The sequence below is a fragment of the Ovis aries genome, chromosome 1 (genome assembly GCF_016772045.2).
Source record: "Ovis aries strain OAR_USU_Benz2616 breed Rambouillet chromosome 1, ARS-UI_Ramb_v3.0, whole genome shotgun sequence".
NCBI lineage: Eukaryota > Metazoa > Chordata > Mammalia > Artiodactyla > Bovidae > Ovis > Ovis aries.
In genome coordinates, this window is record NC_056054.1 from 35089519 (window position 1) to 35102551 (window position 13033).

General features: G+C 38.4%; 1 protein-coding gene and 1 long non-coding RNA gene across 5 annotated transcripts in view; one reads left to right on the plus strand and one right to left on the minus strand.

Annotated features, from left to right (window-relative positions):
* The window catches only part of LOC132659220 (uncharacterized), a 59023-nt gene extending 51906 nt beyond the window's left edge, over window positions 1-7117 (plus strand). The window contains exon 4 of the long non-coding RNA XR_009599362.1: window positions 1042-7117. This is a non-coding gene — a long non-coding RNA (uncharacterized LOC132659220). The remainder of the gene's footprint in view (window positions 1-1041) is intronic.
* Window positions 1-13033, minus strand: part of C1H1orf87 (chromosome 1 C1orf87 homolog) — a 109176-nt gene that overhangs the window by 22765 nt on the left and 73378 nt on the right. For 3 of the 4 annotated variants that reach the window (XM_042248830.2, XM_042248826.2, XM_042248821.2), the window contains exon 11: window positions 8545-10180. In XM_042248830.2, the coding sequence (XP_042104764.1) occupies window positions 9869-10180 (312 nt within the window). In that variant the 3' untranslated portion in view covers window positions 8545-9868. Of the gene's footprint in view, window positions 1-8544; window positions 10181-13033 lie in introns of those variants that run through there. The other variant, XM_042248834.2, reaches the window with a different exon arrangement.

The following is a 13033-nucleotide window of genomic DNA, read 5'->3' on the forward strand; positions in this document are numbered from 1 at the left end:
CCTGCAAGCCTGAGGGTTCTCAAATGTTAGAGGAGTAGTTGATCTGTGTCAAGAGGCATTTCTCTGGGCAACTCAAAGATTATAAAAACTAGAGCATGTCAGAATAGAAGGCCCTCAGATATCATTTATGTTAGTGGATCCAAATTATTTGGTTCTTAAGGTTTAATTCATAAGACTTTATGAGATACCCCATAATATACAGTGTATTAAAGGGAATACTCAAAGACTTTCAGGGGCTTCCCTGGTGGCTAAGTGGTAAAGAATCTGCCTGCAGATGCATGAGACATGGGTTTGATCCCTTGGTTGGGGAGATCCCTTGGGGAAGGAAGTGGCAACCCACTCTAGTCTTCTTTCCTGGAAAATCCCATGGACAGGCGGGCCTGGTGGGCTACAGTCCATGGGGTCACAGAGTCAGACAGGACTTAGTGACGAAACAACGACAAAGGTCTTCGATTTATTTTTTCCCTTGACCTAACTCCATCCTGTCTCCCACACACAGAGATTTGAAAATCAGGATCCAGGTCCCTCAGCATTAATTACAGTACTAGGAATACTTCTTTCTCCGAAGTCCTAGATTTCCTTCAATGAACTCAGGCCACCTGTGTGTGCGATGTGAATGTCAATGTGTATTATGCAGGGGGTGCAAACTGGGGGAGGGGGAGATCTATGGGAACAGGTGGAAAGCTTAGCTTGATTTTGCTGCCAGCTGCCAGAGGAAACGAAGAAGAAGTTACCTATTTACAGAATCCTTTGTCCCAGAAGTCCCTCCTAAAAACTTGTATCCACTACTCTATGGAAACATCCCTGGGGACAGTGTAACGCTGTCTAGTTTTGTATTAGAAAAAATATTAGACTTGTTCGGAAAACCTCACTTGAAATTCTGCTTCTGTTGCTTAGTATTAAGACAATTCATTGTTAATACTTTTATTTTTCTTATAGTGTGGAAATCCTAGAATAGTGACTAGAGGAAAGATTGACTTATTATTGACAAGCATTTTTGGAAGTTGACAACATCTAGCATTTTTTTCTTTTTTTTTTCAGAGAAGGCAATGGCAACCCGCTCCAGTACTCTTGCCTGGAAATTCGCATGGATGGAGGATCTTGGTGGGCTGCAGTCCATGGGGTTGCTAGGAGTCGGACAGGACTTCACTTTCACTTTTCACTTTCATGCATTGGAGAAGGAAATGGCAACCCACTCCAGTGTTCTTGCCTGCAGAATCCCAGGGATGGGGGAGGCTGTTGGGCTGCCGTCTGTGGGGTCGTACAGAGTCAGACACGACTGAAGCAACTTAGCAGCAGCAGCGTGTTTTTTTACTATATGGAACTGCAGAGTTTGCAAAAATACTGTTTGATCAGCAATATAGCAAAAAAATCTTTGAATATTCATCATCAGCTTTATAAGATTAGAAGAGGATTTTAAGAAATTGGGCTTTTGCCACCTCAGAAGAGAAAAACCTGGTTTTCTCAGATCACTTGGAGCTGCTTATGAGCAAGCATCCTAGCCAGAAACCAAGTCCAAGTTCAAAGTGTCTACAATAGCTGTGCCGGCCTCAATTCTGACAGTGCCTCCACCACTGCACTTGGGCCGGGGAGAAACACGTGTCTGGGTAAAAAGGGAGATAAAGGGAACATCTGTTCTCACAATATGGGCTTGTTATCATAGCTCCTTTAAGTACCGAAGCGCTGGCTCCAAGAGCATATTTTCTCCAGCACAGAAACTCCGCAAGGCTTGGTCAATTTTCCGAGGGCTCAGGGACAGGTTGTAAATGAGATTGTAGTTGTGAATGAGGCATCTGGCTCATTCCTTCTCTAGGACTCCTATCATTAGGTCGGGTGAGTGAGAGGTTTTTAAAAAAGAATGGAGAAAACACAAAAGAGGAAAATGCATTAGTTTGAATGACTTCTGAGCAAAAATTAAATGCTAATATTTTGAAACTTTAAGCTTTAAAAAAAAATATGACATCCTGAAAAGATACTTACAGTCCTGACCATGTGTCATAGATGCTGAGAGGAATTTGACAGTGATCTGGGGGAGAGGGGATGGGGTCCAATAAAATCCATAGGTAGACTCTAAAACAATTTTAGCTTGTTCTTTGTAGCCATAAAACTTTAAGAGACCAATTTTTGAAAATGGTGGGGTGCCTGCTAAAAACAATTCATAATTGCTCTGGTTTTATGTTTATCTTATTGAAATATCCAAACACATTCCTAAACATGCAGGATTTAAATAGCTCACTTTTATGCATTCCTGGAGATGTGTTTACTGTGACTCCCTCCAGCTTGCCGTGTGATTACAGGTAAATCATCTAACTTCTTGAGGCTTAGAGTCTAAATCTGTGGAATAGAGATGGTACTTATCATCACAGGATACACTCTAGTACCCACATGTTATGTGTAGCAATGCTGATGCGCTGTTCATGCTAAGGGTAAGCAGATTTTGATAGCTGCAGAGAGGAGTGTCAGTGTAGAACACAATAACAGCAAAAATCAATAACTCACTGATAAGCCTCGATTTGTGAGTTTATAAATGCCAGATACTGTGCCTGGGAATAGAGAGGATATTGAGAAGGTGTTTGTTACCTTAGGAAGATCTCCAACCAGTCAGGATGATAACAGATGCAGAAAATTAACTAGAGTGCAACGGCAACAATATTGATTGATACTCATATACAGCATTCACCATGTTGCAGGCATCCCTCCAAACAACTTAACCAATATCGACTCACTTAATCCTCACAACAACTCATTTTGCAAAGAGAGGGAAACTGAGGCATGGAGATGAGAATTCTCTTGCCCAAGGTTGTGCTTAGTCCTTGCATTTAATCATCACATTGTATTATAGAATGAAGGGAAAGAGATTGTTTCAAGCAGGGCTCAGATAATTTTCTAAATATTTTCCATGAATTGTGAACATCTATGCTACAGATATCAAGCTTTTTAAATACCTGTTATAGGGGTAGAGGATATATCCCTTGCATGTTGTTCTTCTAGTCTCCTGTATTTGCATAAGTTATCATAATGATTGTGAAATTTTTTCTCAAAGAATCCAGACGGAGTGGTCCCCTGGTCATTCTGTAGAAAGCCATGGCCAGTCAATTAGTGTTGGGCTCTCGTGACACCTGTCATCTCTGTGTAAGCTCTGGTTTTGTGCAAACATGCAACGATAGTTGTCATGTTCTCCTCTGAATTACTCTCTAATGAGTGTTTCTAACAGTGGACTATAGACAGCTGGGTTCCTAGTGTGATTTATTCCATCCAGTTTTATTCGGTCCTGTCTTGTCCCTTCCCATCCCATCCTATCCTACTCCATATCATCCTATGCCATCTCACTCCATCCCATTCTGTCCAGTTTCCTGTTTCTTTTCAGGTTTATTTGTGGTCTCTTTCTCCTATTATAATGTTGGTCGTTTCCTTTGCAGAAATATCTTTCTTTGAGTTGGTCAGTTGCATCTTTGCAATTTTCTGGATGGGGCAGCTGCTCTTGACCTAGTCTAGCTTGGACCCCTCAAGACTTTTCCTCATACTCTACCTCTGGAAATATAAGTACTGAGCTTTGGAGTATGCCTGACTGAGAAAGATGCTTTAAATTTTTGAGCCTCAGTTTCCTTGACTCTAAAATAGGAATAATTAAATTGGATGAAAATGAATAAACTAATAAGTGCTTACCACAGTGTTAGGACTATAAAGCACTCATTAATGTAGACACAATGATAGGATGGTTATAATAGTTATATCATCAACATTACTTAAAACACATGGGAATATACTTTAACTAGAAAAAATTATTTGTGTATAATTTATATTTTAATTGAAAATTAGAATTCATGTTAAGAAATACATATAAGAATCACCAATGGTGGTGTTCAGCTCAGTTCAGTTCAGTCGCTCAGTTGTGTCCAACTCTTTGCGACCCCATGAATCGCAGCACGCCAGGCCTCCCTGTTCATCACCATCTCCTGGAGTTCACTCAGACTCACATCCATTGAGTCCATGATGCCATCCAGCCATCTCATCCTCTGTCGTCCCCTTCTCCTCCTGCCCCCAATCCCTCCCAGCATCAAGAGTCTTTTCCAATGAGTCAACTCTTCGCATGAGGTGGCCAAAGTACTGGAGTTTCAGCTTTAGCATCATTCCTTCCAAAGAAATCCCAGGGTTGATCTCCTTCAGAATGGACTGGTTGGATCTCCTTGCAGTCCAAGGGACTCTCAAGAGTCTTCTCCAACACCACAGTTCAAAAGCATCAATTCTTCGGTGCTTAGCCTTCTTCACAGTCCAACTCTCACATCCATACATGACCACAGGAAAAACCATAGCCTTGACTAGCTGGACCTTAGTTGGCAAAGGAATGTCTCTGCTTTTGAATATACTATCTAGGGTGGTCATAACTTTTCTTCCAAGGAGTAACCATCTTTTAATTTCATGGCTGCAGTCATCATCTGCAGTGATTTTGGAGCCCCCCAAAATAAAGTCTGACACTGTTTCCACTGTTTCCCCATCTATTTCCCATGGAGTGATGGGACCGGATGCCATGATCTTCATTTTCTGAATGTTGAGCTTTAAGCCAACTTTTTCACTCTCCTCTTTCACTTTCATCAAGAGGCTTTTTAGCTCCTCTTCACTTTCTGCCATAAGGGTGGTATCATCTGCATATCTGAGGTTATTGATATTTCTCCCAGCAATCTTGATTCCAGCTTGTGTTTCTTCCAGTCCAGTGTTTCTCATGATGTACTCTGCATATAAGTTAAATTGGGGGGCCTTTTCTTCTATCTTCTAAGCTTTACTATTAGTAGAGGATTTGTAGCATTAGACAAAAGTCCATTGGCTGAAATTTATTTCTGTCTGATTTTCTGTCATTAGGAAATGCCCAAAACAACTGCATAAAATAAACTTTTCAATCCATCTTAGTGTTGTTAAAGCCTGTCCCTATCCTACCAGAACCAAAATGAAAGCAGTAAGAACCTCTTTACTATCCACTTCATTTTACACTTTGTAAAGAACTTTAAAATCTCCCTGGATCCTTTCTCAAATCTGGGAGGTATGTTTTATTTTTATTAGTTTTACTATTTTACAGATGCGGAAACAGACTTGGTGAATAAAAGTGACAGCTATATGTGAAGTCTGAACTCGAATCTGGTTAAAAACACACAAAGAAACAAACTAACAAAGCAACAAGCCAAACCTCGTGCTCTTTCCAGTATGTCATGGGAGTCTGGTATAGTGGGAAGTTCAGTAGAACTGGGGTTAGAATTTTGCCTCAACTTTTCACTGGCTGATATTTTATCACTTTGAGTTTGGCTTTCTTCTCTCTAAATAAGAACATTAATCCTTTCAGCAAGTGGTTGATGTGAGGAATTAGTGATGCCATGTATACAAAGTCCAGACCCATGCAGAGAATATCTTTGAGGGCTCTCTTTGCACTCTGCCTCTTTGAACTCTAAAATATTTTCTATTTAGCCTTTAGTTCATTGGGAAAATTCCAAATCCGCCAGTCAATTTATCCCAACCACCCATCTTTCTTTAGAAAGCACGACCAGCTATTCATAGTCATTCCTTAGTCTTTCCCCTCAAGAATATTTTCTTGAAATTTTCTTGACAACCCCCATTAAAGAAGAAGCACAGAGTAGGTTCCCAGAAATGCTAATTTAATGATGGATGTTCTGCCTTCACCCTGGATAAAGAACACCCTGCCCTACATATTTCCTTGCACATAATAAAGATCACTGATTCATCACTGGGCAGAGTAGGGATCATCTACTCAGTGTCTAGAGGAAGGCTGTGGTGGTCTGCTAAATACTGCGGCTAATAAACCAAGAAGATGACCTCAGTTAATCCTCTTTCCTCATTATAGATAGTTATAGATGTTTCTAGTTCTGGCTGACACATTCCTTGGCTATTGAAGAACTAATGAATTTCATAGAAACAGAGAAAACAGGCATAAATAGTGAAAAGGCCATGAGAAAGTCATTTTAAATCTGCCAGAATCTGCCCCAAAGTCAACAAAACTGCGTTTTTCCCCAGAACAGTTCAGAAGTATGAGAAAGGTCCCAGTCTTTGGGGAGTCTCTTAGCAACTAAGTTTATGATCTGTCATCCATCATCAAAACTCAGCATTTGTTTCTTTAGAAACATCTTTTCTCTCTGCTTGAGTTTTGGTTTTGTTTGTAACCCCATTACCACTCTTGCAGTTTAGATATGTATGCCTAGACTGATGAATATTTCAGTAACCGTTTGATCTCCTTGTCTCCAGTATCTTCCCTAAATGATCCATTTCAGCTTTCGCAGTGTTCTCTAGTTGAAACTTGGTGAACACTGGGTAGAGAATTAAGCTCATCCCAGCCCACAGGATTCACAGCATGGTATCAGCTTCACCATCTGGTTCAACATGATCGTCAGTCCTATCTTTCTTACTCTCTCCCCCATCATACTCATTCTCACCTTCTAACCTTTGCAGAAGATGGTTTCAAAGTCTTTTGTACCTCTCCTTCCAAGTGCAGCTCAAGTTCTAGTGAGCCCTCTCTGAGTACCTGCCCACATTACAGTGTGCTTAAAAAAAAAAATCTTCTTTTTTCTTTGAATTCTTTAACTCTAGTTTGTGTCTTCAATTATAATGCTTTACTATAATCTGTCTTTAAAGTTTTTGTTTTACTGGCATTGAACTATTGCCAGCCTTTAGGTAAGCCTTTACCTAAAAGTTCCTTGATGAGACCATGTCTCATCCTTTCTGGTTTTCCTCTTGGTCTAGCCTCTAGCACAGTGCCAGGCTTATAACAGAAGTTTAATAAATGAGTTTCTAATTCAGCTAGGTGAATTTTTCATCTAAAATTTTCATTTCCCCCTCTCTTTGGTATAGTTATTAGAAGTCCTTGCATATTGTATGATATTTATGTTTTATGTGGTCTAGAATTCAAAGCAAGATGAAACAAAAACATTACAGAGAATGAAAAAGTATTAGTATTGTTATATGATCACTTCTAGAAAGTACTAATGTGCATATTAACTCTTTTTTGAGAGGTAATTGACATTAATATATGACACTGTATAAGTTTAAGGTGTACAATGTGATGATTGATACACATATATATTATAAAATGTTTATTAAAATAAGGTTGGTTAACAAATCCTTTACCTCTCATAATTACCATTCTGTTGTTGTTATGGTGAGTCCATTAAAGCTCTACTCTAACAGTAGCTTTCAAGTACACAACACAATATTGTTAATGAGAGTCACCATGATGTATGTTAAATCCTTGAAATTTACCTTCTAGCTGAAAGTTTGTACCCTTTGACCAACATTTCTCTGTTTTTCCTGCCAACCACCATTGGTGGTATGGAACTACATGTTCCATATTTTTAGACTCCATGTATAATGCTAACTCTTCATGAACACAGTATGTAATTAAGTACAACAATTTCAGTGCATATGTTTTTGTATCTGCTCCCTCTTTTCCATTCCATGGGTCTCTGACCTAGTTCTGAATTTTATTCTCTCTCACTTAGACATTGCAATAACATCCTTTACTCTTTTTATGCTTTAAATTTGTCCTTCATTCTGCACATAGCCATTGAGGACCTTTATGAAATACAACTTCACCATATCAATCCCTGTTTAGAAACTCAACATGCTACTCACTATCTTTGAATTAAATCCAAATTCCTTGGTCTGTTATCTAACACCTTCCTAGATCTGATCCTATCCTACAGTTTCACCTTTTTCATTTAATAGGCTTCTTAATGGCACTTATATTCTATTCAAACCAAATTCCTTGCATTGAGCTTCATACATAATGTTTTGCTTGGCTAACTTGCACCTTTGCCAGAAAGGGCCCTCTATTTCATTTCTTTGTATATAAACAGTACTTTATCTTTAATGAGCAATTTCAAACTAATATAACCTTTTCTGATCACCTCACTATGAAAGAATTCTCCTTTCTCCAAATGCCCGCATAGCACCACCCTCTAATGGCATTTATTACCTTCTATTTTGGGTTTAGTTATTTATGAACATTCACTCATTTATTTGTTCACTCTAAAAAAGGTCGAACAGAACTGTGCAATGTACCAGGATAAAAAAGGAATGTAGTCTACTGGGTGGATAGTAGGAAGTCCCAAATAGAAAGATACAATAGAAATATGATAATGGGTGTTAAAGAACTCTGAGAGGCCAATAAAGGTTGGCCTAGATCTGTCTGGGGAAATCCTGAAAGTCTCAGAGGAGTAGAGCTTGAGTTCCAACCTAAGAGATATTTAGACACTAATTAGCCAGGTGGACAAGGTAAGGAGCTGGCAGGGTGTGGGGTAGTTAGAGAGGCAGATAGCTCATGTGGAGGACATAGGTTTAGAAAAGGCATAGCCACAGGAGAAAGCAAGGCATGTTTGAGGAAGGCAAATTAATCATTGTAATGGGGAATACAAACTCCTGTTAAAGAGTTTAGGGGTCAATCTGTTAGCAAGCATGCTGAAGATTTCAATCAGGGGAGTTACATGATTGGATTGTGGGTTAGACTCAGAGAAACTGTCAGCAACCTGGTAGGGGATTCATGTCTGATTTATCTTTTTTTCCTGATTGTGCTCAGCACAGTGCTAGGCACATGGTTTATGTACAAATTATATTTATTAAGAAGTGAAAGAAAGGGAGGAGTCCACTTACAGACTGCAACACAAATAGAAAGGTATATGATTGTGTCCTGGCTATTGTAAATAGTGTTGAAACGAATACTGGGGTGTATGCATCCTTTCAAATTATGGTTTTCTTTGGTATACGACAGGTGTGGGATTGTAGGAACATATGGTAGCTCTATTTTTAGTTTTTTAAGGAACCTCCATACTGTTCTCCATAGTGGCCAGTTTACATTTCCATCAGCTGTGTTGGAAGGTCCCTTTATCCATACCCTATCCAGCATTTATTATTTGTAGATTTTTTTGACAATGACGGCCATCCATTGTAGTTTTGGCTTACATATCTCTAATAATTAGTGATGTTGAGAATCTTTCCATGTGTTTTTTTGTCAACATGTATGTCTTCTGTGGAGAAATGTCTATTTAGATCTTCCAGTCATTTTTTGATTGGGTTGTTTTATTTCATATTGGGTTGCATTTGCTATTTGTATATTCTGGAGATTAATCCCTCGTTAGTTGCTTTGTTTGCAAACATTTTCTCCCATTCTGAGGGCTGTCTTGAATGGATAAAGAAGAGGTGGTACATATATACAATGGAATATTATTCAACCATAGAAAGAAATGAAATAATGCCATTTGCAGTGATATGGATCAACCTAGAGATTGCTATACAGCCAGAAGTAAGTCAGAAAGTGAGAGACAAATACTGTGTAATATTGCTTATATGTGGAATCTAGAGAAATAATACAGATGAACTTATTTACAAAGCAAAAGTAGAGTCGCAGATACAGAAAACAAATTTATGACTACCAAGGGGAGAAGAGGGGGTGGGATAAATTGGGAGATGGGGATTAACATATATGAAAGTGTGGAAGTGTTAGTTGCTCAGTTGTATCCAACTCTTTGTGACCCCATGAACTGTAGGCTGTCTTTCAGTGGAATTCTCCAGGCAAGAATACTGGAGTGGGTAGCCATTCTGTTCTCCAGGATATCTTCCTGACCCAGGGATCGAACCCAGGTTTTCTACATTGCAGGTAGATTCTTTACAGTCTGAGCCACCAGGGAAACCCTTAACATAAATATACAACTATATATAAAATAGGTAACTAATGAAAATCTGCTGTATAACACAGGAAACTGTATTCAGTGTTCTGTAGTGATCTAAATGGGAAAGGAATCTAAAAAAGAATGGATATATGTATAACTGATTTACTTTGCTGTACAGCAAAAACTAATATAATGTTGTAAAGCAACTATACTCCAACAAAAATTAATAAAAAATAAAATTTGTGGATCCCAGTGTAAAATGGAAAAAAAAAAAAAAAAAGGTGTATGGGCTGTAAGCCGCACACTTTACCTGTATTACTCAGATCACACAGATAGAGGGCATTTTCTAGCTTCCTGAACCTGTTGATCCATGTCTCACATTCTTCAGCTGTGTTTTTCATCACAGGACTGACAGAAGGCTGTGAGATTGGCCTGATCTTCAAGGCATTCAGGATATCTTTGGGGGCTGAAGTCTCAGGAGGTGGGTTTTCTGGTTTCAAATCTTTTTCTGGAGTTTTCTAGCAAAACAACACAAACATCTCACTGGTAATGCATTCACCACCCAGGGCTCCCCCAGTTTCTTGGCCAATGACAAGGCTACACAACTAGCAATATTTATTGTAGGTCTGTCTTGTAAATCTGGAGGATGGAGTTCAAGTCCTCAGTGCTATAGGACAATATCTGCCAAGTCTTACTGGACACAGACAACTATGCTGAGTATTTTCTCTTTTCTTTAAAGGAAGGGTGAAATTGTGACTTTTATTCAGCTTGCATTTCTAGTTTACATAGAGGTTTTGTAACTAGCTAAGATTTTTCATGATGTTCTACTCTGTTTTATACTATTGAGATGCATAGACAATGCTTATAATTTCTTGGTGGGAAAACTTCTGAATCCTCGAGTGTGAGATTCTTGAAAAAAATGATTTAAGCAATAATGTGATGTTACCTTGGATGTATGGGCTCACTGGAATGAATTAAGGTGCCTCTAGTTTTGCCTGTCCTGTTCTTTTAACAAAGGAAGCTGAGGCCCAGTGTAGGGAATAGACTTACTGAGATTGTACGGTTAATGGTTGACATAAAACTAGATCAAGGGTATAGAGATTATGTCAGGCTCATCTTTGTATCCTAAACTCATGACCAGTACAGAGTAGAGATGTTTTTAGAATAAATAGACAAATGAGTTCCAGTAGATCCATGAAAGATATTCTGTCACCTGCCATGTAAAGAGAGTGGGCATTTATTATTTGACCTGCCCAACCCCACTTCTCCAGGAATTACCCCTTCTGTTGATCCATATGGTTAGAGAGAGAAACATCATGTGTCTAAGCACATAGTTCAGGACTGGACATCTAATGGAAAATGGCCAATAAATACAATATCCAGTGATTTTGGAACCACTTGTGAGAGTTAAAGGCACAGATAGGGAAAACAGATTATTTTGGGTGAGAGGTGAGAAGAAAGAGAGAGAAGGGATATGAAACGACATCAGAGAAGAGAGAGGATATGAGAAGTCGTGATGATGTTCAAAGTTCAAGTCTCTGATTTTAATTTATGTTTCTATTGTTGGAAATAGTTATATATATATATATATTATATGATTGTTTATATATTAAATAATTATAAATTATTTTATATATATAATTTGTTTTGTAAATAATTATAGATGTAAAATATGCTCCTCTATCCATCTAATAAATTAAGGTGGTTGAGTTGGTTATGTTAGTTGCAATCCAAATGTTCTTAACTAATTTGTCACAGAGTTAGGCCTCCCACTTTGTATACCATCTTTGCTTCTCCCAACTTTCAAATACCTGAATTTCTCCATCCTTGTCTCAAACTTCTCACATATAAGCTGTGGAGATCCCACTGCTCTAAAGAATAGTAATTTCAATAAGAGGCCAAGTTAACAATAAACATGAATTCAGTAGATCCATGTAGATCCATGCTGGCGTATATGAAGAATCATCTTGTTTGAAATAATATAATGCTATACAAAATTGTATCCATACGGATGACCAGTGACCAGGACACCTTAAGAGATTAATGTATAAGAGTTCTACTTTTATAAAATCAGTTTTGAGAGAAGCTGAAAGTTTTTATAAAGTAAATACCATAGGGATTCTTATACATTTTAGAGCTTTGGACTACTTTAGAAATCCAATGAAAGCTTCAGATAATCTACTCAGATAAACGCACATTTGCATAGGATTTGTATGATTTTAGAAAGTTCAAACAGGTCCTTAGAGTTGAGGAGCTGACTTTAAATACTTACATATTTCTTCAGATATTTCCACACTCTCTTTGACTACTAAAGACAGGGAATGGGGGGGATTTGTATGGGCCTGAAATTACAGGATCAACCTAGTAGGTAAGTAAGTAACTGACTAACATGCCCTATACTGTTTTGGTCCCACTGTGTCAGAATGAAGTCCAAATTCCTTTCTTGGTCCTTGAAATCGTTTAAGTTCTTATTCTTGCTTCTCTTTTGATGTATGCATCTTTTTCTCCAGCCACATAAAACTGGGAAAAAATAAAGCTGCCTGATGCTCTTATGCCTTTTACATTCTGTTTCCTCTGCTGTAAAAGTCCCTCTTGCCTTTCTATGCCTCGATGCGCTGGGCTCCTACTCCTCCTTCAAGGCCCAACTCATATTTCCCTCCTTGTGGGAGGTCTTCCTTGACAGCCTCAGGGTAGGAGAGGGGAAATTGTTTGTAGCTCTTTTATCCATCATAGCACTTATTATGGGATAGTGTCTGTTAGAGTATCTCTTCCCTCCCCCAGAGATCTGGAGGCTGTGCCTGTGAGATAGTTGTTTATTTATCTACAAGTTTTGGTTAGTGACTGTCACACAGTAGGTTCACAGGATATGTTTACTGAATGAATATGTGAATGCATAAATAAAAACTTTCTCTGGGATAATCAGAAAGCTGCTTTAGCAAACCTCTGCTTCCATTTCCCTTTCTAAAAAGTGAGACAACGAATGCTGCTTATATAGGAATGTGAGAAGAACTGATTATTGTAGAGATGCAGTAAAATCTTCAAACGAGGCAAGAAAAAGAGCAAACTATGTATTTTTGATAATCTTACACACAACAGACTTAACACGCAAGGAGAAAAGCATTTGCTGTTGTTTCTTGCATGGCAGAGGCATGCCAAAATGGATACTATTTTCTAAAATATTTCAAAGTGTGAAGTGTATGAAGAGGCCTCCCGTCATTTGAAGATGAATTATGTTCTAATCCAGGCATTTAAAAAAACAACAACAGAAAAACTCAGGCTGTTTTTCAATTTTGTCTGCATCTTCTGGCTAAGTGCTGAGAATATTAAAAAGAATTTTAACTGCTTGCCAGATTTTCTTTTTTTAAATCAAA